The sequence below is a fragment of the Antechinus flavipes genome, chromosome 4 (assembly GCF_016432865.1).
Source record: "Antechinus flavipes isolate AdamAnt ecotype Samford, QLD, Australia chromosome 4, AdamAnt_v2, whole genome shotgun sequence".
Classification (NCBI taxonomy): domain Eukaryota; kingdom Metazoa; phylum Chordata; class Mammalia; order Dasyuromorphia; family Dasyuridae; genus Antechinus; species Antechinus flavipes.
The window spans coordinates 26,201,544-26,227,801 of record NC_067401.1 but is presented as its reverse complement, the minus strand read 5'-3'; the positions used below and the strand labels follow the sequence as shown (position 1 = coordinate 26,227,801).

The window sequence follows — 26,258 nt, the reverse complement described above, 5'->3', positions numbered from 1 at the left end:
AGGCTCCACCCTCTCTCACTATCATATCTACACAACAAGTTAAAGGGCCTTTGGGAGTCCTGTTTCCTTCGCAGTGAAAAGGAAATGTTACTACCTGCAATGATTAACCATGTTTATAGAAAATGTGGTATTGAAGGTGTGAGTGTTAATATAGCACTCAGGAGAAAGGTGCTGTGGAAATAGCCAATGTTGTTCTGTAAACACTTAGCTCTGACAACTCTGGAATGATAACAGTCAGTTTCAAAGTTAGCTTCCATTTTTAATCCAACTATTGACCACTAGTTAGGCTTTAAATAATAACAAAACTAGGGGGAAAAAAAAAGACATTTCACTGGAATTTTTAAAAATTACAGAATGGAGCTGCTCTAACAAATAACAAAGGCCATTAAATCTATTTCAAGGACAAATCTCATAGTTCATCCCAAAGAAGGATGGAAGTAAGTTTCTGCTATTTAGACTGCAAAGCAGAGATGCAGTCAAGTTATTGAGCAACAAAAAACAGTTTTACAGCCTTCTTTTCACTCCATATTTCTTTATTGCTCAAACCTCTACCCTTCTTTTCAGTACCTGCTCTCTAGGAATTCTCTGCAACTTTGGACACCACTGACTAGCCCCTCCATCATGGCTCTCTCTCCCTGCTCTAGGCTTTCATGTCACTGGTCTCTCCCACATCTCTTCTTCCTTATCTGATCACTCCTTTGCTGGATCATCATCCACATGTTAATCCCTAATCATGAAGTCTCTTCCTGGGTCCTTTTCTTGCTCCATTCTCCCTTCCTTCCTGGTTTCTTTGGCTTCCACAAGTTCAAATATCATCCATAAACAAATGATACTCAAACCTATATATCCAGTTTCATTCTCCTTGGTCCCATTGTCACCAACTCCACTAGATAACTGCATGTCCCATGGTCATCTCAAACAGATGTTAACAAAATTGCCTCTCTAATTCCCACCTGTGATCCCTTCTCTCTGCTCTGTGAGTGATCCTCCCAGTTTGGGCCCTTGTCTCTCCTGGATTCCTGAAGTAGTGTTCTGACTGCTCTGCTTCTGGTTCTCCTCCATAAAACTGCCAAAAGAAGCTGTCCAAAAGCACAGATTCGACCATATCCCTCCCTTGCCCAAGGAGCCACTTTAGGAAAAGAGAGAAACTCCTTAATCAAGCCCCACACAACCTGGCTCCAATCTATGTCCATACTCTTCCCTTCCTGGTCCTTTTCATTTTACACAGACATACTTCCATAGCCCTGGCTCCTTGGCCTGCCCAAGATGCCCTCCCCCTCTCTCAGGACTCCCTGGCTTCCATCTAGGTGTCCCAGGTAAAGAAGCCCTGCTCCCTTCCTCCTTTTCTCTTGTTTTGACTCCTCAATTTACACATTCTATTTCCTTACAAAACATACCAGTCCCTGGAAAGCTGCCCTGTACATAGCACACACTTAATAAACTAGCTCAACTGAAAAGGCCCATATGGCCTCCAGCCCCCAGGCACCCCATGTCTACAGCTTGCCTCCCACACCATCCAAGAAAGGTGTAACATATGCTCCTGGGGACACTGAGGGCAAAGGCTTGGCATGGGACAACCCCTTTTGAGGACCCATTTGCCTGAGTAAAGAAATTAACTAAACAAGTGAGTTTGCTCTAACTAAACAAGTAACTAAATAAAGTTACTTTGCCTCTCTTAATTTCATTTTGTGTGTGTGTGTGTGTGCAGAAGCAGAAGACATGCCAAGAAAGTGAGACCAGAATGGGTGGGGGCACAGGGAGAAGAAAAGGTAGAGTTCAGAGTGGGGAAGGAAAAGAAGATAGGAGAAGAGGTAGGACCTGGGGGAGGGGATGGGCAGGAGAAAAGGTGAGGGAAGAAAAGGTATTGGAGGAAAAGAGAATGTAGGACCTCGGGGGAGAAGTAAAGAGGTGGGATAAGGAGAAAATGTAGGAAAATAAAGAAGGGGGAGATTGGAAGGGACAGAAGAAGAAGTAGGGAGGAAAAAAGAACTGAAGAAAGTTGGGGAGAGGGAGAAGTAGGACCTACAAGGAGGTGGAGTAGGACCTGGGGGTAAAGAGAAGAAGTAAAAGAGAAAAAGAGGCAGGGAGAAGAAATAGGTTGGGGAGGGGGGGAGGTTGAGCGGGAAGAGGTAGAGGTAAAGAAGTAGGATGGAGGACAAGAGGAAAATCTGTGAGAGAGGAGAAGGAAAAGAGACAGAACATGAAGGGAGAAGAGGTAGGACAGGGAAGGGGGAAGGTAGGACCTGGGACGAGAGAGGAGGAAAGAGGTAGGACCTAGCGTGGGGGGAAGGAAAGAGGTAGGACCTGGTGGGGAGGGAGGGAGGGGCTGGGGGGAGGGAAGAGGAGGCAGGACCTGAAGGGGGAAGGAAGGAGGTAGGACTAGGGGAGGGAGGGAGGTACTGGGGGGGAAAGGAGAGAGGAGGTAGGACCTGGAGGGAGTGAGGAAGGAGGTAGAACCTGGGGTGGGGAAGGAAGAAGACAGAGGGGTGGGTAGGAGATAGGTAGGTGCTAGGGGGAGGGGAGAGGAGGTAGGACCTGATGGGGGAAGAGCGAAGTATGGGAGCCGGGAGTAAGAAGACTACTGGGGGGGTAGCAGGACTTGGGGGACAAGAGAAGACAGGCGCGGGAGGAAGGAGGGGCGGGCCCAGGGCGGGGCGAGGGGTGGCGTCCGGGCTGACTCGGACCGCCCTCTTCAGACGGGGGGGGAGGGGGCGGAAGGCCTGGGGAGCGGGCAGGGCGGGCGGGGAGCTCTAAACCGGCGGCTCGAGCCCCCGCCCCTCTCGGTCCCTCCCCGTCCCTCCCCTCCCGGCCTTGCGGCCGCCGCCGGCCTCCCCGGAGGGCGCCGGGGGCGGGGGCTCGCAGGGGCCGGCCCAGCCCCGGAGCGGGGCGGGGCAGCGCGGCGCGGCTCACCTCGAGAGCCCGCCTGCGGGGCCAGGGTGGCCAGGATTCCCCGCAGCTCGGCCGCCGAGACCCGGACGCGCTCCAGCCCCTCCGCCATCTTCGCTGCTGCTGCTGCTCCTCCTGCTCCGGCTCCGCCGCCGCCACCGCCGCCGCGCGCAGCCAGGAAACCACGACGGGCTGGCGGGCGGGCGGACGGGCGGGCGGCGCGCGCTGCCCCCTCCCTCGCCCCGCCCCGCCCCGCCCCGACCGACCGAGCGACCCACACACAGCTACAGACACACACACAGACCCACACTGACTGACTGACACACGCACGCACGCACGCACGCACGCGCACACACCCATCCCCCGCCTCCTCCTCCCATCTCGGACGGCGGTACGGTGGCCGGTGAGGGAGGGAAGCCTTGGAGAAGCGCGAGCAAGTTTCGGAGGGGGAGGAGGGGGTAGGCGCATGCGCGGGCGGGGCGGCCGGGAAGGTGAGTATCCTCCGCCGGCAGGAGAGCTCCCCGTGTATATAAGCGCGTGGTTTGGGAACACACCGGTTTCGTTCCGTCCAGGCCGGATCCTCCGCGGCTTCGGCGGAGCAAGTGCTCTTTCACCTTGACCGGAGGAATGGAGGTGTGTGTGGAGGGGTGGGGGGAGGCCACTGGGGGCGGGGCAGCCGGCAGCGAAGTTCAAACTCAGCCTTCCTGGCGTGGCCCAACCCCTCCCCCACTCCGACCGTGGCTCTTCCGGAACGTCCGAAAACCACCAGCCGACTGAGGCTCTCCCTCCCGTGAGCTTGGCGCACTGGTGACCGGATTCGGACCCCCGGAGCGACCAACGAGCCGCTGTGCACCCAAAGGCCCCAATGGGAGAAGCTGGGGACCCCCCCTCCTGCAGCCCGTGGGACAGCTGTCCGAGATCTCACCCTTCTTGGGATCCGCGCGCCTTCCCGAGGGGGGCCTTCCTCAAGCCGGTACCCTGTAACTCCTGCGGCTGGCGTGTCTTTGTAGCCATCCTCGGTATCCCGCCCGGAGGAGGCCCTTGAGTTATTGCTCGGTTAACCGAGGCAGACGCGTGGTGGGCCGGTAGAGAGGCGCCCACGGGGCACTTCCCAGCCCGGAATCGAACTCGATGGCTGGCCTTGGGGTCTGGGCCGGTAGCGCCGTTCTCCAAGCCCTCCCCATCTCCCGAGGTTCCCGGCAGGCCACCGCTTTACCCATCTCCATCAGTGAGAATTAAGTGGTGATTCAGCAAACACTGAAGTGCCCCCTCAAGTCGAGGCAGATTCCGGTGGGTGAAAGAGGAAAGAAGGCACGTGCTTCCTTGGAGCTTAGAACCGAATGGGACAGTTGGCATACAAATAAACCCGGAGGCTGCAGGAGGCTCTCCTCGAGTCCCGGGCAAGTGATAAGATAAGGCTGGATGGCCAACAAGGTCCCTTCCAGCTTTAACTCTGGGACCCTATGTTATAATATAGGATGTGAGAGAGCTGGTGACCATGGGGAAAAAAAGCACTTCTGACATCACAAAGATCACTTTCCTCTTGAGGGCTTCTCATTATCATTTCTCTAGCTCCTGCCTTTGATCCAGTATTTCTTTTAGAAATATCAGAATCTGGATCCTCTTTAGGTACTTAAAAAAAAAAAAGAAAAGGAAAAAGGGTCCTCGCTTCATTTTTCATCAGACTAATAAGACATCAACATGCAATGTTATATTTAACCCTACTCCTGTGGAAAGGCAATGGTGGTCTCTGGTAGTCTCCCATTTCCCATGGCCTGCACAGTCCATCTGCTCATAGTATCAGCGAAGAGATAAGTCTAGGTTGCTCCTTCGGGCCTCTGCTCTTTCCTTTCTTGGTTGCCATGAGGATGAATTTCTATCTTTCCATGGAACCCTGTCCATCCGGATGACTGTCCCAGCTCTTGTTTAATTATAGGATGAGTGGGAAGGGACCCTCAAAGCCAGTGATTCCAGAACTCTAATCTGTCTCTAAGGGTTGGAGTCTTCCTTCTTCCCCTATGACTGTCTCAGAGGCTGGTCTCTGCTGGGAAGACCCCCTTGTCTCCTTTAAACAGCTCAGTTGTGTGATTATCCTCTGCAAGGCTTGAGTGTAAGTCTCGTTGAAACTATTATTATTGTTGCCATTATTATTATTCCGCTACCAAACAACAACAAATAAAACCCCCAAACCGGCTTCAGAGTTTTTAATGGACTATGCAAGATAAAAGGCATTTCACACCCTGTATTCTTGAGTCTAGATGTTCTTCTGGGAGAGGGGGGTGGAAGAGGGGAGGCAGGAGGTCCGGACCCTTGTTGAGCACCACCACAGAAGATGCTTGGTTCTCAAGTGGTGAGTTTCACTCTTTTTAGGTAAGAAGATTAATCCTTTATAAAGTGCAAAAAAAAAGTTGTGATAATAGCTGCTCTGTTGGTATCCCTTGATTGAGAAAATACAGTATTTTAAGTATTTTACCTATTTATACCAATTTGATTTTCATAGAAACTTGGGAGGAATTATTACTCACATTCTACAAAAAGGAAATTGGGGAAAAGCTTACTCGGAGGTCATGCAGGAATACGGTATCAGAGATCTAGAATTGGGAGAGATCTTTAGTCATGTAATCCAGTCCCCTCATTTTTATAAATGAAGAAACTGAGGTAAGGACATATAGGCAGTGTCAGTATTTGAACTCATGACCCATGACTCAAAAGTCAGTACTCTATCCCCTGCACTATGCTGCTTTTTGGGATTAATTGGGATAATAAAGGTAAAGAACTTTATACATAGCCTCATCCTTATTAATTAGAGGCAGCTATCATCAGTAATTTTTACTTAGAGATAGTTATAGTTAGGTGGTCAGAATGGCAGGCCTGGGGTCAGGAAGACCTAAGTTTAAATTCTCCATCAAAAACTTACTAGTTGGACAAATCACTGTACCTGTGCCTGCCTCAGTTTCCTCAGAGAAGTGAAACAGTAATAGTACCTATCTCCCAGGGCAGTTTTGAGGCTCAAATAAGATAATAAAGTGCTCAGTACCTGCCTGGCACCTAGTAGGCATTGTATAAGCTGTTGTTATGTAAAGACTCCCAGGGAAGGCGCCTGGCTTTGTCCGTGCCGAATCTCTTCCCAGCCTGGCCCTGCTTTCTGCCTAGACTGCCGCAGAGATGTGTTCTCAATACTGCATCTCCATAGCTGATGTGAAAAAAGCTTGTTCAGAAATCAAAGACCTCATCCACGTCACCCCCATCCTCACAAGTTCCATTTTGGACCAGTTGGCCGGCCGGAAGCTCTTCTTCAAATGTGAACTCTTCCAGAAGACTGGGTCCTTTAAGGTAAGACCGAGGCTCAGATACTCACTTTGGGTTGGAATTTGGTCTTCTCCTGTCACAGGAGCTGCCCAGGCTCACAGGGGGCATGGTCTCCACTGGGAAGCACAGACCTCATAGGCCTCCAGAGACCAATTCTGGTCAGGAGCCCTTAATAGTGGCCAAAGTGATAGTATTAAGTATAATGGCACTTCTAGGAAATTGGATTCTAGCTCATTCCTAATGAATATATGGGAAGGAAAGAAAAGCCTCCTCTGAGATGCAGTGGGGCATGAGAAGATCCTCTCATCCAGTCATGTCAAACTTGAATAGAAATGGCTCCTTTGAATTAGAAAGCCAGAAATTATTATTATCTATGTTGTATTGTATTTTTATTTTAATCTGGTTCTGCACTGGTCTGAGGCTGAGTTGGATGTCTCTGCTCTTGTCCCAGTATTTTACAGTGTATTTAGGAATCAAGGTCTTGGTTCAAATTATTCTTGCTTTAGACACTTAACAGCTCCTGAGGAAATCACCACATTGTGCCTCAGTTTCCTCTCCTGTGAAATGGCTCCTAATGTTTCTTCTAGCTTTAAGTCTCTGTTCTCTCTCTCTGGGCCTCAGATTTCTGGGTTTGATGTAGTGTCATTGCTCCAAGGTCCCTTCCATCTCTAAATCTCTGATCTTCTGTCCTGCTAATTGTATAAAAAGAGGAAGGAATAACAGATGGACAGCCTGAATGTTTTCATTGGTAATGATGAGTGCTAAAAGACCTAAGAGGAGCATCTAGTAGGATGAGTTAATAGAAAGCCCTGCCCCTGAAGTCAGAGAAGTCCTGGGTTCAAATTCTGATAGTAACACTAACAGAGGGCTCAGTATACTTTCAGAGACTCAGTGGGGATAAGAATGCCAGTGGTATAAGGCCATAAAAATGAAAAACATTGTAGATAGGTCAGCCTGATGTGTGAATGCAGAGGCAGTCCCATAAGCACTCCGCAGAGAATCTGACAGATGGACAGCATTAATCTGGGAAGTACCTGTAATCAAGATAACTCAAAACAAAAGGAACAGCTCCTGGCTTTCAAGGCCGTTACTTTCTATAAGGGTGAGCAACATCAATAAATCAGCAAGTATTCATTAGGCACTTAGCGTGTTCTAGCTCTGGGGGATCCAAAGACAAAAACAGTTGAGCAGTCCCTGGTATTAAGGAACTTTCCTTATCTCTGGGTGGGAAACATCAATCAATTAGCATTTATTAATTACCCACTGTACGCAAGGCACTGGGGATACAAAAAAGAAATGATCCCTCCCACCAGGCACTCCCTCATTCTAATGAGGGAGACAAGAAGTCCAAAGATCACTAGTCACTAAAGAATTTTAAGGTGTTAGAGGGAAGTCAGGTTTGTTTCAGGGAGAAAGCAGAAGCAGGGGCCAACCAGCAGCCCGGAGGGAATGCACGTCACTGTAGGCCATGGACTGGGGAACCAAATAGTCCTTCCCATAATTGGACTCCAAGGCAGTGCAGAGGGACACATCCCCTCAGTAAGCAGTCTGAAATGCAGAGCAGCAGTGGGGATCACTGCCCTATCCCAAGGGCTGAGACCCAGGAAGAGAAGCCCCCCTGGGGGAAGAGGGGGAACTGGGTAGAAAATCCTAGCTGGAATTTTTTCCCAAAGCCTTTTCCCACAGGCTAAGAAGGACCCATGACCCTGGACTTCCAGGTTTATCACTACTGCTAGGTGATCTGGGAAAACATCTGGAAAAAGGGGAGGCTTGAGCTCGGAAGCCCATTTCTGACTTGTGGAAGAAAAGCAAATTCTTGGAAAGCAAGCAAAAAAACATCACAATGAACAAAACTCAAGACCTGCTGGTTAGAGGACCCTGGATCTAGAGCAGGAAGGGAGCTCAGAGGTCATGCATCTATCTCCTTCTCCCCCCCATTTTCCATATGAAGAAACAGACCCAGAGAGGCCTGAGATTGTCCAGGCTCATCAAACCAGGATGTGCCAGAGATGGAAGTTGAACAGTGGTCTTCTAAGGCCAGCTCTGTCTGCTAAGCTACACTCCTAAAACCTCTGTTGGCAAGAAGCTTATGGATCCCCTTGGTGAAATTCAAAGCCTGCCTCAGTCCCATACTGCCTACATTAAGGCCTCAGTAAAGTGAGGGAATCAGACTAATTCCTTATTTCCTTATTTTTTCTTCTTTATTTATTGTTTTTATTAATTATTTGCATTATTTATAATTAAGTTAATTAAACTTACACATTGCTTTATGAATCATACTGGGAGAAAAAAATCAGAACAAAAGGGAAAAATCATGGGAGAGAAAAAAATACAGAAAAAAGAAGTGAACCTAACATGTGTTGATTTATTTACATGCAGTCTTAGTTCTTTTTCTGGATGTAGATGGCATTTTCTGACAGAAATGTATTGGGTTTGCTTTGGGATAACTGGATTACTAAGAAGAATCAAGTCTTTCATAGTTGATCATTGCACAATCTTGCAGTTACTATATATAATGTATTCCTGATTCTGTTTGTTTTTCTCAGCATCAGTTCATATAAATCTTCCCAGGCCTTTCTGTAATCAACTTATTTATCATATTTTATGGAACGATAATATTCCATTTACCTTTATATACAACTTGTTCAGCCATCCCCCAATTGATGGACAGATATCTACTCTTTTTCCATTTCTTTGCCACCACAAAAAGAGCTGCTACAAACATTTTTGTACGTGTGGGTCCTTTTCCCTCCTCTATGATTTCCCTGGGATACAAACCTAGCAGTGGCATTGCTGGATCAAAGGGTGTGCAGTTTGATTGACCTTTGGGCATAGTTCCAGACTGCTCTCCAGAATGGTTGGACCATTTCACAATTCCACCAACAACAAATTCCAATTTTCCCACAAACCCTCCAACATTTATCATTATTTTTTCCTGTCATCTTAGCCAATCTGAGAGGTGCAATATACCTCAGAGTTGTTTCAGTTTGTATTTCTGTAATCAGTAGTGATTTAGAGTATTTTTTCATATGACTTTAGATAGCTTTAATTTTGTCATCTGAAAACCATCAGTTTATATCCTTTGATCAATTGGGGAATGACTTGTATTCTTATAAATTTGATAGTTTTTTATATATTTTCAAAATGAGACCTTTATCAGAAATACTGACTATAAAGATTTTTTCCCAGCTTTGTACTTTCCTTTTGATCTTATTTCTGTTGATTTTGTTTGTGCGATAACTTTTTTAATTTAATGTAATCAAAGTTGTCCACTTTGTCTTTCATAATGTTCTTTAATTCTTCTTTGATCATAAATTCCTCCCTTCTCCAAAGATCTGATAGGCTAATTATCCCTTGCTTTCCTAATTTATTTACAGTATCATCCTTTATGCCCAAATCATGTAGCCATTTTGACCTTATTTTGGTATGGGATGTGAGTTGTAGGTCTATGTCAAAGTTTTCTTATATCTTATTTTCCAATTTTCCCAGCAGTTTTTGTCAAATAGTGAGTCCTTATCTGTAATGTTTTGGTTAGCTTTCTGAAGATCTTGGGACCAGCCTTCGTTTCAGCCAAGTAATCACCACAAGAACAGCTAGGGATAAAGTCCAGATTCTTTATTGTCTCCTTCACTTGGGGCCTGGCTAGCTTTATGGAGGGCCTTCAGACGGGACTTGATTTCAGTGGAGAAATGAAGGAGAGCCATTCCAAGGAGCCTGATCAAAGATGGAATGTCCCTTGTCTAGTCCTTATTGGCTCTTATATACTCTATTATAATTATAATCTTGTAGAATAAGTGTCAATCTTGTAGAATTATATTAAGTACAAAGTACATGTACTGAACTAGAGAACTATTAATCACCAGCTAAACTGGATAACCATTGTCTTATCAATTCCCCTAAGTTAACTAAACCTTGTTATAAGAATCCTTGCCTCAAGTATATTTCTCCAGAGTTCTGGTCCATTACACTTATCCCAGAAGCTGGAGTCTTTGGGTTTATCAAACACTAGATTACTATACTTGTTGACTATTGTGTTTTGTGAACCTAACCTATATTCACTGATCCAATACTGTTTCTTAGCTAGTACCAAATGATTTTGATGACTGTTGCTTTTTAATATAGTTTTAGATTTGGTACTGCTAAGCCTTTTTTTTTTTTAAAGGCTGCTCAAAGTTTATTAGTTTCTGTTAAGTATAAAGTAAACAAAGTTCCTGAGGCTGCTGGAAAGCACATAGTTGATTCAAATAGTAAAGAAGAATAATTAATAGTCCAGGTTTTTACTTGTTCTTTGGTGCTTTGCTTTTGTCTTCCTTAAAAAATACACACACACACACACACACACATACGACACAAATACTTACGTAATTAAGCAACCTGTCTGTTCTAAGGGAATGGATGGGACAGAGAAGGGAGGAGTGCTCTGATGTCTTTAGAAGTGGGAGAAGCAGCAAGGAGGATCTTGCAGAAGGCTCAGTGCCGATTATCTGACAAGGGGCTTCCTCATGGCCTTAAGCCAGCTCACAGGTGATTGCGCCATGAGCAACCTGGATCATTCACTGGAGATTCCAATACAATGGTTATGAAAGGATGACTTGACTTTGTAAAGAATTCTGCCCACCTGTGACCAGCTTCTGATTTGGGAAGACCAGGATGGTAGGGGATCACTTTCCAGAGTACTCGGCCCTCCCACAGGAGCTGTTGCTGGAAGTGGAAGCCCAGACACCTTCAGTTAGTAGTAAACTGCTGGCAAGATTGCTGCCATGGTGCTTGTTCTTGTAATGATGTAAATCTTAGCAGCAGCTCTCCAGTCAGGCAGTGGACAGCTGTGGATGAACACAGACCTAGCTGGGGGGAGAATGCCTGGGGTCACAGAACCCATTTGTAAAGGAGATAAAAGAATACCCCATAGTAACAGGAAATTCGAGAGTTCCTTAGGTTTCCAAGCTAATTCTAGAAGCAGATCAGGGTCCTGCATGGCTCTAAATTTATTAAACAGCCTTGTTTCTTCCTTTTGCTAATGAGTTATCTTGGACAGGTTGCCACCTTGGGCCTGTTTCCTTCTCTCTAAAATGGAGTCAGATTAGACACACAGACTGGCTCTATGATACTGAGCCTCTGCCACCTCCCTGGTATGATCCTATGAGACTCTTACCCAGGATCCAGCTGTGATGTTCACATGGGCAGCTCTTGGTTCAGATGTGACATTTCTTTCTGCCCATAGATTCGGGGGGCCTTCAATGCCATTCGGAGCTTGACCTCCAACACTTCTGGAGACAGGAAGAAACCCAAAGCTGTGGTCACTCACAGCAGTGGGAATCATGGCCAGGCGCTCAGTTACGCGGCCAGACTAGAAGGTAGGAGAATGGGTTGCCATTCACATCCTGATTCTGACCCCGGCTCATCTCTGATATGGAGAGTTCTAGTGCTCCCCACCTCAATGCCCTTCCCTCCTTCTTCCCTCCCTCCCTCCCTTTCCCTTGTAAGAGAAGACTTATAACTTCATAGTGCTAGAAGAGAGAGCAACCGTTAATATGTCAGTGGTGTTATGTCCCATGCTTCCAATGGTCACCAGAACGGAGAACTCCTTCCTTCTCTCCTTGTTTTCTGTTTCATTCTCTACCTACCTATCATTCTTCCCCCTGCCTCCCACTAGAGCATAAACCTCTCGTGAACAGGCTTTCATAGTTTTGTCTTTGTGTCCTTGGCACCTAACACAGTGCCTGGTACACAGTAAGCAGTTAATAACCCACAGAGTGCTTTATTTGAATCCAAAGCCTGCTTCTGACTCCTGACTGCATGACACTGGGTAAGTCAGGCAACCTTTCCAAACTCCAGTTTCTTCCTTTGTAATATAGCTGCCCACAGTACCTAATTCACAGGGGCTACTGATTTTCCAGGGAGGTGATGTACCTATGGGGTACCCATCCAAAGGGATACAAGTATCTATCTGCAGGTGTGCCATCCAAAGAGGGATGTGCTCAGTCAGAAGACCCCCAGATCTCATCCTGGATTGAGAGCTTGGGTGGGGTTTCATCCCAGGGCTCCCCATCTTTCTCATGTCCAGAACTATTTGGGCAGGTGCTCTGGAGAGGCCTTTGGTCCCCTTCTCAGGAATATTTTTTTTAAGTGAATAAAGTAAAATGACAGAATTACCAAGGAAAACCAATGATGTTGAATCATCAAATTTTTTTTAAACCAAGTTCCCAGACCTCTCTGCTCTACCCCAACCCTGCCCCTCATCCTATAGTCCAAAGAATCAGAAGCTGACTAAGAATGGAAAACACCACTCTTAAGTGCCAGGCTTTGAACCCAGACCCCTCAACTCCCAGGGCTCCCCACTGCTAGCAACTACAGATGTTTCTTTCTTCAGGAATTCCTGCCTATATTGTGGTCCCAAGAACAGCCCCTTCCTGTAAGAAATCTGCAATACGGGGCTACGGAGCCACCCTAGTAGACTGTGAGCCCAGTGATGAGGTAACAGGCCAGCTTTCATGAGACAGCCAGTATCACTATCTTATTTCATGGGTTTATTTGCCATTACCCACAAAACAAGGGTTATTTTTATGGTCACATTCTCTCCCTGTAGTCGAGAAAAATGGTGGCAGCCAGAATTGTGAAGCAAACCGAAGGGATAATGGTACATCCCAACCAGTGCCCAGCTGTGATGGCGGGCCAAGGCACCATCGCTCTGGAAGTGCTCGAGCAGGTGAGGAGCCTCAGTCTCTAACTCTGGTGGTATAAGCCAGCAGCTGCCTTCCCAGCCTGATAATGTTCCCTCACAGACAGTTCTGCTTTCATGCAAGTTTAATTCGGCCATGTCTATTTTGTGTGTTTTACTATCATAGGTTCCCAAGGTGGATGCCCTAGTGGTACCTGTAGGGGGTGGAGGGATGATCTCAGGAATAGCAATTACAGTCAAGGTAAGACCCTTCTTCTAGTCAAGGAAACTTCATTTTATCTCCATGGTCAATATGGGTAGATTTTTTCTTCTGAGCCATTGATTTTCCTACCACTCATACTAACCACAATTTTCTTCCATCCCTTTTATCCAAGAATAAAAGTGAAACCAGTTTTACAAAACCTACACAAAACTAATTTTTGCTAATTACGTGACATTCCACATCCAGTTCCAGCTCAGCACAGAAACAAATGGAGGGGGATAGGCTGTGGTGACACTGCTGAAAAAAAATACGAATTAGTAGAATTGGTCCGCGAGAAGAAGAGCTACACAAATTGCTCATTACTCTCCAACCTAGTGATTAGGATGCCAGGACCACACACTTCAGGATATTATTGCAAAGGGGGAAAAAAATCTTGTACAGAAAAATTCTGAACCTTATTCCTAGTGGCTGAAGCAAGTGAAAATTTGTTACAGGTGAATATGGCTAAAAAAATGTTTTTTACTCTAGACTGCTTTGACTGCTTCTTTAGTAGTAATAATTCCTTGTTTGCAAGTCAAGGCCTGTATGTAGCTGTATATACTTGGCTTTTATTTTTCCCCTTCCCCCCAATCCTCTCCTTTGGCCTCTTCCTGCCCCATCCAGTTTCCTCTGGAGGCAAAGTGCTAGTTGGCAGGGAGCCCCTGAGCTCTGCTCTAGCATGCTGGCTCCCCACTTTCTATTCAACCCTTCTGGGCTTCAAATGACACAAAGAGCTGCCAGATCTTGCAATGCACTTTATTTTCACATCCATTCTTTTGAGGGCTCTTAAGGCTCTCCACACAAACAGTGACCACGGTTCGGCCCAATGCCGGACACCTGTCACTCTCCTGACAGGCTCTGAGACCAGAGGTGAAAGTATACGCCGCGGAGCCCTGTAATGCTGATGACTGCTTCCAGTCCAAGCTCAAAGGAGAGCTCACCCCTAACCCTTCTCCACCAGACACCATAGCAGATGGGGTTAAATCGAGCATTGGCCCCTATACTTGGCCTATTATAAAGGACCTGGTGGATGAAGTCTTCACTGTCACAGAGGATGAAATTAAGGCAAGAAACCTCAGAAATGGGGGGGGGGGGGGGGGAGGAGGGAGGTTGTATATGAAGGCAAGAATGCTCAACTTAGCAGAGGCAGAGGGCCCCGGGGACACTGGGCTCCACCCTACTGTGGACCAAGATGCCCAGTGCATAAAGCATGGACCCTGCAGGGAGGTGATGTCCCCATTAAGCTGAGCCATTAGAAGTGACCAAAAATAAGGCATTGAGATGCCCCAGGCCCTCTTGCTCCACACCGGCTTTTTCTTCTGGGCCCACAGCATGCCACGCAGCTGGTATGGGAGAGGATGAAGCTTCTCATCGAGCCCACGGCTGCAGTGGGAGTAGCTGCTGTGCTGGGTGAACGGTTCCAGAAGATGCCCGCTGTGCAAAATGTCTGCGTGGTTCTCAGTGGGGGGAACGTGGACTTGACATCCCTGGGATGGCTGAAGGGAGCAGAGGAGACCCAGCTCCCTCCAGACTGAGAGGTATGTGCGCTTTCCCCCTCCCTTCCCTTTTCTGCAGGAGCCCCAGGGGAGGAGAGCCTTGTCCCACACCTGTTTGGGCCAACAGACAGCAGGATGATAGAGCCTACTTAAGCAGCATAAGTTGCTTATTCCATATCTACTTCTAGCCCAGGGGAGGTTTCCTCATTTGACCAGGGCCTGGGCTCTGGCACGTAAGGATCATAAGTCCATTTGGGGAAGACCCGTTTGTAGAGATTCATCAGCACTGTGTCCTGAGACTTCAGCTGTCCATCAAATGTGCACTTCATGTGGCCATGAGTACCTAGGGAGCAAAGAGCGAATTCCAGAAGGGGCCCCCTGAACAAGTTTCCCCTGTAAAAATCGGGACGGAGGCTTGGCCAAAGGCAGAGTGGATGGACTCCCAGGTCCCCCCCAATTCTGCCTCCACAATCCTACAAAAGCTACACAAGCAGTAGCTCCAGAAGAAGATACCCTGTGGCGCATGGCCATCAGAGTTGCTGAGCCTGTGTTAACCCTACCCCAACTGCACAAACTGTCCTGTCATGGGTTCAAACACTGAAACTGTTGTCACTTCCAGGGACCGAGTCCTGAAGCCCAAACTCACTCACCAAGCGGCTCCTTGATGTGTCCTCGGCGACCCCATTTGGTTCTCAATTCCACTGGTTTAAACCATAACACATCCTCTAAGATTAAAAACATCCATGAAGAAGTGTTTTAGTAGGCCTCATCTATTAAGGGCCAGGTGCATGATTACAGAATACAGGGGGGAGGAGGGGAAATCTTTGCACCCAAGGGAGGCAGAAAATGGGGTATGTACACTCAGCTTTGAAGAGAACTAGGGATTTTAAGTAGGTGTGAGGAAGGAGGACACAAGTAGCATGGAGGCCACAGAATGACCAGGAGCACAAGCAAGGCTGTCACCTCAGGACCCCTCATGAGAGCCGCCTGAAGGCTCCAAGATGGCTGGGAGGACTCTGAGGGAGCAGCAAGACCTCTCAGTCAGAATCCAATATTAGAAAGGACCAGACACAGCCTCCAATTCACCCCACTAGTGTAAGAAACCAAGGCTCTGGAGGGAGAGGGGCAGGGCCAAGGCCCGGGGCAGGATATGCACTTCTCTTGCGGTTAACACTTTGCCAAAGGACCCCTTGAGTCAGTCATATCATCAGTGACACCCTCGGAGAGCCAAAGGCTACCAGAGTCTCCCTGTCACCTACCTCTGTTAAAGAACATGTAACGGACCACAGCCATTTTGGTTAAGATCTTGAAAGGATGCCCACTCAGCACCAGTCTCTTGATGACCATCCTGTCCGGATTCACTGAGAGGAGGGACCCCGTGGCAATGAGGCTGTGCTTGCCTAGTGGATTTGGGGGACGATACATAGTGATCCATGGAGAACAGCAGAAATAAGGCAGCCAGCCACTCACTAGCAGGGCTTCCCATTTCAGACTTTAATCCCTTCCAAAAATGAAGGTAAACCCAGAAGGAATTGGAACCTCTCTTGCCTGTCCTATCCCCCAGAGAGTTCTCTGCTAAGCTATCCAAGAGCAGCCTTTCTCCACAGATTCAGACCCAGCTAGGCAGGATGCAGTGACCCTTTCTAAAAACACGTTTGATTCTCACCCAGTGAAGCTTCCTCCTCAGCCCCCCAGGGGACCCTTCAGGCTCCAGTGCTCACCATCAGGCTTCTGTTTGAAGAGCAGCACTGAGGCTGGAGGGAAGGTGATCGGGGCATAAACAGTCACCACTAAGGCCACATCAGGACGAAGGAACCTCTCTGCCTTGTGCTTATCCGCTAACAAGGGAAAAAAAGTTAAATAGCATCTGGGGCTCAGAAAAATATGCTTGTCCTTGGGCAGCACACTCCGCTAGGCTCAGGACAGATAGCCACCTCTAATGAGTTCCTGGGATCCTAAAGACCATCGGGCCACTTTACTGACCACAGCCAGCTCACCCACCACCCTGCCCTTGTTAAGAGACCATTCCGTTCTGAGGCCTGCACTAATCTAATCACTTCAGTCTTTGCCCCTGTCCCAAATGACAGACAGTAGTCTCAAAGGTCTCATGTTATTTCAACCAGGGAAAGAACATGCGTCCAGAGGCCCTATCCCTAGCAGGGGGCTGGTTTATATCCCTGCAAGGCACTATTTTAATACCCAGAGAAAGTCACTTAACCCCAAAGCCTCAGGCCCGCTTTTCTAAGCCCAGATGAGAAGCAGTCATAGTTCACAAGATTGTTGGAAAAGCCAAAAAGAACGCACAGCAAACACAAGGCTGCCAGTTCACAGCTATTCCCAAAATTTGCCCAAATGGCCCAGGAGCCCCGGCCCCCTCCCCCTCAAGCTATGGCAGCTATAGACCTGCAGTGTGCTGGGAATAGAGAGGCGAGGCCCGGAAGCGACGGAAGCCGCAATGGAAGATCATCTCCTCTTTGGATTTCACAGGCTCCTCGTTCCCGGGGTGTCTCCTCACCACCATGTTCAGCACCGACATCTACAGGATCAGGAAGATGTGCTGACGTGGGCAAATAGGCGCCCTCAGCTCGCAATGAGCCAGTGAATAGCCCAAAGCATTCAGAGAGGGGCAACAAGACACCCCCACCTGCCCCCCCAGGACAAATGTCCCTACTGCCCCCTGCACATCTGGGAGCCAGGTGTTCTGAGGGAGGGCTGTCACTGCCAGCACCCAACCACAGGCACCCCCGCTCCAGCCCAGCTGATGACCCGCACGTCCCCCACCTTGACTAGCAGGCCAGTCTGTTCTAAAGGTGGTGGCGCCCCACGACAAAGCTGACCCCCCCCCCCCCCCGAGGAAGAAGCCTCAGAGCCACACAGAACGCATCACTGAGATGCTTCAGACAGGTTCAGACATACTGGCACCCACCATCACTGGCTTCTCCATCCTCCTGAGGAGCCCACCCAGGAAAAGAAGCCCCAGGTTCCTAGCCCAGGCAAGGACAGCGGCAGCTCACCTTCTGCTCATGCGGCAGCAGGGAAAATGCGACCAGAGGCGCGCCCTGCCCGAAGCTCTCACCCACAGAGGCAGGAACCCCTGTCACGTGCAGGGTCACGTACCATCCAACCTGCCAAGAGAAGCCGGGCAAGTCCAAGGTGGAGCGGACCCCCGCTGGGGAAGGCAGGACCCCCCCCCACCCCCACTAGACCACCTTGGGCTTGGAGGCTTCAGGGCATCACACTGAGGCATCACCAAGACTCAGCCAGGTTCAGACATTGTAGCCAACATCATGAGCACCTCCTCCCTAAAGCAGCATAGGCCATGACAGACCTGGGCGAGGCAGCTGGGGGTGCCAGAGGGCACCATACATGGCCTCCAAGGCATGTCAGCTGGGTGACCCTGGACAAGTCACTCCACCCTGTCTGCCTCAGTTTTCCCATCTATGAAAAGGAACCTAAGAGAATGACACACCACTCCAGCACTTTGCCAAGCAAATCCCAAATGGGGGCACGAGCCAGATACCTCAGCCCCTTCAGATTCCTCTTCCTCGACCTCCTTAAAGATCCGTTTCCTAGTTCTGGAAAAGTCCTGAAACTGAAAGATCCGTGCATAATCCTGGGGCAGGTTTTCCTTAGGATCCCACGGGGACGTCCGGAAGCTCTTCAGGCCTCTGTACTTCTGAAACCTGGACACAGACATGCCAGAGAAATGAGCCAAGCCAGGAACTTTGTGGAACCTGCTGGGACTTCTTCCTTCCCAATCTACAGGATCCATAGAAGAACCCAAGTGAGGACTTCCCAAGACCGTCCAAAGAGAGAACTCAAGCCAAGCCTGGACCCTCTAAGCTCCAAGCTCACTCAGGCCAGGGCTAAAATGGCAGCAGGCCATAAGGACACCTCACTCAGAGCCCCCAAATTTCCATCCTGATGTTGGCGGAGACTTAGGCCAGGTCTTCCCTAAGTGAGACAGAGAAAAGCACCTGTCCCCCAGAAGAGCTCATAATGGAGAGGACCCCTGCTGGGGCCAAGGGCCTAACCTCAGCTGGGACAAGCTTGTTCATTTTGGGATCCTGATCTGCCCCTCCATGAGCAGCCCAGTCTCTTCTTCCATAAAGACAGGCCCGATTCTCTTCAAGTCCTGACTTCTCCAAGGAGCTTGGATCTTTAGGCCTTCACAGAATTCACTAGGAGAGGGGCCAGAGCTAAGCGGCCCTGGGGAGAACTAGGGATCAGTCGTTACACTGTTCTCAAGTCCGAGGGGCTGCCTTTGCAAGGAGGAGTCTGCACAAGCTTCTAATGGGGATTCTTTTTCCAGAGAGGGTTTAGAGTGGCCCTTCCCCCTGGGTCTTGGGGCCAGAAGGGCCCTCCCAGGCTCCCTGATCTAGAGGCCGCTGAGCAAGTTTCAGAGACCAAGACAGGCTCAAGACCAGGAGTTGTAGGGGCAAGTCTTCCTACCGGCCGTGCCAACCCTGATTCTTGCCCGTCTACCACAGTGCAAACAAGAGCCAACTGACCGGACTCTTGCTGCCACATCTCTGGGGGTGTCCACTTCATCTGGAAACATCTCGTCCAGCCTTTCCTGCTTGTATTTCTCCAGCATTTGTTCCTCGGCCTCTCTGTCAATCTTCTCATCATATTGGTCGTCCCGAACAGACTCCCCCAAGGTCACGGTCTCACATTCTTCCTCGCTCCCTTCAGCCTGGAGACAGGAATACAAGTTTCATCTTGAACAAGCAGCCTAATCTCTGGGCTTGCACTTCAGCGGCAGTCCTGACCTTTCCCGGATAAGTCTGAGCAAGTAACTCAAACAACCCTGTGGCAGAGAAGGCAGGGACCTGGCTGAGGGTCAGGTGAGAGCTGTGCCTCCACGAGGGTGCTGAGAACTATGAAAGGCTAAGGAAACACCGATTCTCAGCCAGTCTGCCATGGAGCCCTTCCTTGTCTGCTTCAGTGCCTACTTTCCACCACTGTGGGTCAAGATCCCATATGGGGTTTTACAATATGGGGGTTGTAAAATGTTATCAGTAAATGTCTGACATTTATGTTATATACCTGGGATCACACCAAAATTTCTTGGGTAAAAAGGAGTTGTGAATAGAGAACGTTTAAGAAGCCCTGGCTCGGCTTCAGGCTATCAAAGCTTCAGACCTGGCTAGGGCCTTGTCCTCAGCAATGAAAGCAGCAGAGCTGGCTCACCTCTGAATCCTCCTCCTCCATGAAATCCTCAGCCTCTGAATCCTCCTCCTCTTCTTCCTCCTCTCCACTGCTGCTGCCTTCCTCATCCACAATCCACTCAGCCTGGTAGCTGGATGTGCCCTTGGGGACTTTCTTCACCACTTTGGCTTTTTCCTTTAAGAAGGCTGTCAAATGAATTTGGGGTTAGGGATAATGGGAACAATTTGTACTGCTGGACTATGCATTTCTGTTATACTTGTCTTGTTCTCTTATATGGGAGAGGATTAGAAGGGAGAAAATAAATAGTTGCTAATTAAAAAACAAAATGGAAAAAAGTTTTAAGGAATTAAAAGTCTACCAAAGTATGATCTAGCTAAGGGGGTGCTCAAAGTACTCTCACATGCAGTGCCCAAAGCGACTCTCTCTATAAGGAAATCTAGAAGACAAGAATAAAAACTACTTGCAAAGAAAATTCAGTCACTGGCCTCTTTCCATGTGACATCAATAGATCCCAGTTCCCCACCTGCAAGAGCCCTCTCCTAACTCCACTCTTGCTCGCACAGATCAAAGCTTCACTGTTCTTCCCCCTATCCTCACCCCGAGCCTGGCTGCCTGGGACTTCATCAGCGCCAAAGGAAATCCAGGATCCCGGGAAAACAGCATGGAATGACCCCAAAGGACACCAACCTTTGGCCTCATTCAGTTCCTCCTCTGTGGGCCACGTCTGTTCTCCCTCCATGGGGTCCGGAACCACCTCTGACTGGAGAGACTCCTGCCGAGCAGGGTCTGCTTTCACTAGAACCTTGATGTCCTCCTCCATCTCGGACGCACCATCGGCATCCGCAGCATCGATCTGGGAGAGAAGGGTGGCCGGCTGCTCAGTCTGCCCCTTCCTCACTGGGCCCCCCAAACAAGACACTTCAGAACCAGGCTGCCCCCCATGGCGCCATCAGATTCTCCAGCTGCTCTCCCACGACTTGTCATGGGGGAGCCAACCCAGCGTGCTTTTAGCATTCATTCTTAGGGGCAACCGCTGGGGCAATAGGGTCCTAGAGTGGGAAATAGGAAGGCTGGAGGTGGGCCCATGCCCCACACGCGTCTGCTCCCAAGCAACTCACTTAGCCTCCTTTGGCCTGTATTAAATGAGGATAATCACAGCACCTACTCCCCAGGTTGTTATAGAGATCCAATGAACTATCTGTGAAGCCCTCTGCCGACCTTCCAGGACCATAGACATCTTTGCTGCTATTATTTTCCTAAGGGTTCACTTCACAGCAGGCTTAGTGTTCATTCTGAACTAAACTCAGCCTTGCTGAGGCAGCCCAAGACTGCAATTTTCCAGTCTCCACCACGGCCACAGACAGGGTCGTGGGCAGAGAAGCTCTGTGGGATTAACGGAACTTTATCTCAAGACAAGGCAAGCACAGAAGACTCCCCTCCCCACTCGTCTTTCCTACATTCTGTCATTTTTCAGAGACATCCCACTCTCCGTGACCCCAGCTACTACGAGTTAAAGGTAGCATTTGAATTTCGGTCTGGCACTCTATAAACTCTGTACCACCTAGTTGCCACACTGATCTTCCTTAAATGCTGCTTTCCTAAAATGCAGGATTCCAAGGAGCCTGCTCCTAACTTTCAATGGCTCCCTATACCCTAAGCCACTGGTCAGGTTGGTTTCCACCCACTTCGATAACTTTCACCTATCCACCACCACTTTCCAACAACATTCCAAGCAGCACCATTGGCCCAGCCCAGTAAGCACTTATTAAGCACCTCCCATGTGCCAATGCAGATCTACAGAATTGGCCAAAACGAATATTTCTTTCTAGTAATGAGACCAAAAAAGATTTAAAATGACACGTGCTGCCAGCTTCTTTGGAAACCAGCAGTTACTGGTAGCCACAGCCCAGTCCACAATATCACATACCTGCATTGCCATGTCCGTGCCTTTGCTGGACTTAATCACTCTGGGATTTAGAGGAAAGGGGTCTGTGGGGGCATCAATCTGCTTGATCTGAAAATCACCATGTCCAACAATATGCAGGAGACGGTTTACGTTGAGAGTCTGCCCACGAACATAGCCTGACAATTTTAAGGTGCCCACCGAGCTGCTCTCTTGGCTGGGTACAAAGTCAGCAGTGTGGGCAAACAAGTAGGAACGCCGGTCTCGAAAGGCCAGATGCCTTTGCTTCTGGTTAGCCAGCTGTCGAAGGAGCAGTACAGCGTCCTGCGGGGTGTCCAAATGGAGCAGTTTGTCTCCAGGGAATCGCTTCTCTAAGACCTTGCTCAGCTTCTTCTTGGCATCTGCTTGTTTCTTTGGGAGAAGGCTCCCAACCCCCTGGATGGCTAGAGCTGGGCACAAAAGAGATTTTGGTAGTTAGAAGCCTTGGTAACTAATTGCAGTTAATGAACCACTTACCCTACACTGAGCCCAGAGCAGACAAGGGACTCAGGTAGATATGCCACAAACCTAGACCCTCAACCAACACTGGACAACTAAACAGCCCCCTAAGATGGGTGATAATCATAACCCACTTACAGTAGGTGGGAAGGCCTTGGGCAAAGAGGCAAGAGAGGCAGTAATCTCCTGTGCTGTCCCAGCCCTCCATGGGCTCCAGAATAAACAGGATGCTATCAGCCACTTTGGCCAGGTCCAATACAGTGTGCAGATCCCCTGGATTCAGAAGACAAAGTCAAGATGGGATGAGCAGGGAGGACAACAGCACTTAACCACCCCCGGCAGCCCAGGCCAAGCCCACCCCAGGCGCCGCCTTTGGACTTCACCCACCTGGCTGTGCAGCCGTGAAGAACCAGCGCCGCTTCAGCTGAGGGCAGAGCAGCACAAAGCTGGGGGTCCCAGCCCGCTCCCCCGTAGGCACCGACAGCGGGTCTGAGCTCCGGAGCAGCTGCAAAGCCTGGCCCAGGGAAACGCTGGCGTGCAGGGGCACCAGCAGCACCTGATGAGGCGGCCCATCCTTGCTGCCCAGGTGCCTCTTCTCCGCCAAGACCTGGGGGCGAGGAAGGGGCGGTGAGACCCTCGCGGGGGAAAAGGGGGCTTGGGCCGAGTCTCCCACTGCGTTGCCTCCCTGGCGGAGACGCCGGGCCGCTCTCTGTTCTCCCGGAACCCGTGTTCTTTATGAGAAGGAGGGAGGGACGGTCCAAGAAAGACCGCACGTGGGGGCAGTGTGAGCCGCCAAGGGCCGCACCGCAGGCTCGGGAACTGGGAGCCTCATTTCTTAGATCGCTTTGAAAACAGTGTGGAGGATAAAGAAAGGAGCCTGGAAACACTTCCAACAGGTAACAGACGGGGCTGAACCACAGCAGAGGGCCGCAGACGCGGCGGGGGCAGCACCTCGGGCGAGGCCGAAGGGAGCCTCCAGCTGCCCACCCCCACCCCGCGGGGACGGCCTGCCTCTCCCAGGGCACTGCCCACGGGGGCCCGCGCCACCCCTCCTCTCTCCCGGGCCTCACCGCCTCCTTCTTCTGCTTCCGGAGCTGGTTGGCCCGGTGCCGCTGGTCCACTCGGCTAAGCTCCTTCCTCACTTTCTTGCTCTGGACTTTCACGGCCACGCGACCTGCAAGGCACGAGGGTGAGCCGAGGGCGCTACGGGAGCCGAAGCGGGTCAGGCGCGGTCGACAGCGCAGGGCCGAGGAGGGCCCTAGGGCGGAGGACTTCCTGTGCCGGCAAGGACGGCCAAAAGGCTGAGTTGAGCCGTCCTTCTACCCGCCCCAGGAGCACCTCACCTTTGCCGTCCCGCTGAGCGGAGCCCCGACTCCGGTGTCTTCCGCTCTTGTGAGTCTTATTCTTCTGCTTGAGCGGGCCGGAGCGATGAACCGCCATCTTTCCCCACGTGCGGCGGCCTTCTACTTCCAGTCCTAAGCCAAGTATTTCCGGTGCCTCCAGCAAGGAGGCCTGAGTGGGTGGAGGCTCTTCCACGGGGCGGAGTTTCGCTGGAGAGGGGCGGGGCTTCCGCCAATTCCAGGGGTAGCTCCCGCCTTAGCCAATGGGCGAACAGTATTTGAGACCCACCGCCTACTTCTAACCTTTCCTTAGGTGGGCACGTATGAACTGGGGGCTTTAAAAGAAGTTCTATGAGGCGCCCTAAGGAGCCTCGCTCGTTCCTTGGAGTTTACGAGAACCCTCCTTCGGTTGGAGAGCAAGATTGGCCATTTGCTGATGACTGGGGAGACCCCCTCCCCCCAGGCCCTTCTGAACTCCGGGGCCGCTGGGGCAGCAGCCTGCAGGTGCTCGTGGTTTCTTGGGTTTTCTTCTCTCCCTCTTGGGCCTCAGTGCCTCTGGAGCAAGACCCCTGGTTTCTAGGTGTGGGGTGGGTAACTCGTCCGAAGAATTTCCTGTGAACTGAAGGATTTAGAACCCTAAGCGCTCTGGGAGATGATCTCATCACCTCGTCAATAGAATTGATTAAGCCTTAGGGTGGGAGATCGGTTTTTTTCACAGATTAATTTTTATGGAAATATTTTGCATCACTTCACCTGTGGTTTGTTAATTGTGGGTGAGAATAAGGGAGAAAACCTAGAACTCAAGATTTTTTTTTTTTTTTTTTTACTGAGGCGGTTGGGATTAAGTGACTTGCCCAGGGTCACACAGCTAGGAAGTGATCGGTGTCTGAGGCTGGATTTGAATTCAGGTCCTCCTGACTTCAGGGCTGATGCTCTATCCAGTGCACCACTTAGCTGCCCCTAGCACTCAAATTTAAAAACAAAAGTAAGCTTTTTTTCTTGTTTTGAATGTAACTAAGGAAAATATTAAATAAATAAAAGAATCGATTAATCCACCACTATGTGCCAGGCTGAATGCCACAAGGCAAAAAAAAAAAAAAAAACCTCTCAATTTTCTAGATCTCTCTCACTTAAAACAAAAGGAATCTGGCTCAGCCAAGGGAAAAGCTCCTCAGTCTAAGCTCCTCTCCTCTAACTTCTGGAACTGGATCGAAGCCAATGGCTTAGATTTGACACAAGTCCCTTCACCTCAGTTTCCGCCTCTGTAAAGTGGGTCAGTCTCTACAGTCTCTTCCGGCACAAGCAATCCTGTATGTCTCATTGCTGGCCAAACTAAACCCGACGACTTCAAGACCCGGAGTTTGCCACCCTACGATAGCTCCCCACCCCACCAGCTGTGGATCGTAAACAGGTGGTGCTCGCCCTGGAACGAATCCCGAAGCAGAGTTAAGTCAACCAACGTATTTGAGGCATCTTCTAGCCGCCTGGCGCTGTGCTTAGCGTTGGGGATTCAAATGAAAGCAAAAAACAAAGAAGAGCTTAGTCTAACTGGGGAGACTTCACACAAACAACTCGTTACAAAAAGACAGAGTCAGATATAAATGGAATCCTCAGAGAGGAGGCAGAGTAGCGGAAGGAGTGCCAGCGATCCCTATTTAATCACTCGGATCCCCAGGCTCCGGGCTGGGGTGCTTGTACAGCCTCTGGGGTGCTTGTCCAGCCTTAGGGTTGCCGGCTTGCCGAGGGCTCCGCCCAAGTCGGGAGCGAGGGGCGGAGGTAGCCCTCCGCTAGCCCCTGAAGGACCCTGCCGCAGTTGCGGGGTTCCCTACGTGCGGGGCTCCGCTCCTGTCGCCCAAGCCCTCGAACTGATCTAACGGGAGAAGCCGTTATACTCGGCTTGCATTCACCTTTGGGGCGGCTACTTTTAGTCGGGTGAAAGATCCCCCTTCTCTCCCCACTTCCCGACCCAGGGAAGCGCGGTTGCGTTCTCCATCCTCTCCTTTTGCCAAGCCTCCCACTTCCCGACCCAGGGGGGCACGACTGCATTCTCCCCCTCCCCCCTCCGCTCCCTGGTATGGAGCGGGGGACATTCACGAAGCGCCAGGCGCACGCCCTCCCGGCTAGGGGTGCGGGGGTGGGCGGGGGGAGCCCGTTGCCATGGAGGCTGCCGCTGGATGGCACGCAGCTCCCCGGCCGGCCCTCCCCGCTTCCCCCGCCCCAGGTAGGCGCTGCCTCCCCTCCCGCCTCCCCAAGCCCCCCCGGCCGTGGGAAGGGGCCGGGCCAGCCTCCTGACGTCTGTCTGTGCCGGGCTCGGAAGATGGCTGCGGAGCCGAACGGCGGGCAGCGGCTGCGGCGGTGGCTGCGGGGCGCCGGGAGCGCGGCTGGCCGGGGCTCCGCCTTGCCCGCGGGCAGCTGAGCCGCGGAACACCGCACTAGGCGCGGCGGCCAGCGGCAGTAGCCGGGGCTAGCCGGCGCTGCGCTCCGCTCCCCCGGCACCATGAACCGCACCGAGGACGCAGTCAAAGAGAAATTGCTGTGGAACGTCAAAAAGGAGGTGAGGTCCGCGCTGGGGGCGTAAGGAGCCCAGTCCCGGGGTCCCAGTGGGTGCTCCCCAACAAACCTAGCGTGGGTGGGAGAGTAGGACATCCAAAAGGGCCAGCTCGGGGTGGTCCCTTACTTTAGGGCCCCCTTCTTGCTTTGGAGGGACCCTCTTTATTTGGGAGGACCCTCCCCG

At 50.4% G+C, this 26,258-nt stretch overlaps 4 protein-coding genes and 1 non-coding gene across 15 annotated transcripts in view; 2 read left to right on the top strand and 3 right to left on the bottom strand.

Annotated features, from left to right (window-relative positions):
* SMG6 (SMG6 nonsense mediated mRNA decay factor) overlaps positions 1 to 3,371 on the bottom strand; it is a 179,804-nt gene extending 176,433 nt beyond the window's left edge. Inside the window, exon 1 of the mRNA XM_051992149.1 lies at positions 2,911 to 3,371. Within this exon, the coding sequence (XP_051848109.1) occupies positions 2,911 to 2,998 (88 nt within the window). The 5' untranslated portion in view covers positions 2,999 to 3,371. The remainder of the gene's footprint in view (positions 1 to 2,910) is intronic.
* TSR1 (TSR1 ribosome maturation factor) overlaps positions 1 to 23,673 on the bottom strand; it is a 217,732-nt gene extending 194,059 nt beyond the window's left edge. The window contains exons 1-15 of one of the 2 annotated variants that reach the window (XM_051992150.1): positions 23,528 to 23,667; positions 23,255 to 23,358; positions 22,572 to 22,791; positions 22,323 to 22,457; positions 21,711 to 22,135; positions 20,471 to 20,636; positions 19,805 to 19,968; positions 19,123 to 19,307; positions 18,132 to 18,294; positions 17,626 to 17,736; positions 17,015 to 17,147; positions 16,333 to 16,449; positions 15,871 to 16,011; positions 15,262 to 15,336; positions 14,661 to 14,954 (exon numbers count right to left, since the gene is read on the bottom strand). In XM_051992150.1, the coding sequence (XP_051848110.1) occupies positions 14,779 to 14,954; positions 15,262 to 15,336; positions 15,871 to 16,011; positions 16,333 to 16,449; positions 17,015 to 17,147; positions 17,626 to 17,736; positions 18,132 to 18,294; positions 19,123 to 19,307; positions 19,805 to 19,968; positions 20,471 to 20,636; positions 21,711 to 22,135; positions 22,323 to 22,457; positions 22,572 to 22,791; positions 23,255 to 23,358; positions 23,528 to 23,624 (2,412 nt within the window). In that variant the 5' untranslated portion in view covers positions 23,625 to 23,667 and the 3' untranslated portion in view covers positions 14,661 to 14,778. Of the gene's footprint in view, positions 1 to 14,660; positions 14,955 to 15,261; positions 15,337 to 15,870; positions 16,012 to 16,332; positions 16,450 to 17,014; positions 17,148 to 17,625; positions 17,737 to 18,131; positions 18,295 to 19,122; positions 19,308 to 19,804; positions 19,969 to 20,470; positions 20,637 to 21,710; positions 22,136 to 22,322; positions 22,458 to 22,571; positions 22,792 to 23,254; positions 23,359 to 23,527 lie in introns of those variants that run through there. The other variant, XM_051992151.1, reaches the window with a different exon arrangement.
* Positions 3,296 to 15,362, top strand: SRR (serine racemase). Of its 6 annotated transcripts, none has more exons than XM_051992163.1 (9): positions 3,296 to 3,377; positions 6,040 to 6,219; positions 11,417 to 11,549; positions 12,566 to 12,669; positions 12,782 to 12,901; positions 13,041 to 13,115; positions 13,971 to 14,180; positions 14,447 to 14,653; positions 15,231 to 15,362. In XM_051992163.1, exons 2-8 carry the CDS (start codon positions 6,052 to 6,054, stop codon positions 14,648 to 14,650), a joined length of 1,014 nt encoding a protein of 337 aa, XP_051848123.1. In that variant the 5' UTR covers positions 3,296 to 3,377; positions 6,040 to 6,051; the 3' UTR covers positions 14,651 to 14,653; positions 15,231 to 15,362. The 6 variants fall into 6 exon arrangements, with proteins under 6 accessions (XP_051848123.1, XP_051848120.1, XP_051848121.1 ...); XM_051992160.1 differs by lacking the exon at positions 3,296 to 3,377 and adding an exon at positions 3,393 to 3,519; XM_051992161.1 differs by lacking the exon at positions 3,296 to 3,377 and adding an exon at positions 3,546 to 4,176.
* Positions 17,462 to 17,554, bottom strand: LOC127563666 (small nucleolar RNA SNORD91 family). The gene has a single exon (XR_007954103.1). It is a non-coding gene; the product is annotated as a small nucleolar RNA SNORD91 family (small nucleolar RNA).
* Positions 23,674 to 25,901: 2,228 nt separating the features above from the next.
* The window catches only part of SGSM2 (small G protein signaling modulator 2), a 68,847-nt gene continuing 68,490 nt past the window's right edge, over positions 25,902 to 26,258 (top strand). For all 5 annotated transcript variants that reach the window (XM_051992143.1, XM_051992142.1, XM_051992145.1 and 2 more), the window contains exon 1: positions 25,902 to 26,078. In XM_051992143.1, coding sequence (XP_051848103.1) covers positions 26,022 to 26,078 — 57 coding nt within the window. In that variant the 5' untranslated portion in view covers positions 25,902 to 26,021. The remainder of the gene's footprint in view (positions 26,079 to 26,258) is intronic.

Coding starts and splice junctions, on each gene's coding strand:
- SRR (XM_051992159.1), top strand. Junction 6,220..11,416: donor AGAAGACTGGGTCCTTTAAG/GTAAGACCGAGG, acceptor TTCTGCCCATAG/ATTCGGGGGGCCTTCAATGC. Junction 14,181..14,446: donor TCACAGAGGATGAAATTAAG/GCAAGAAACCTC, acceptor CTGGGCCCACAG/CATGCCACGCAGCTGGTATG.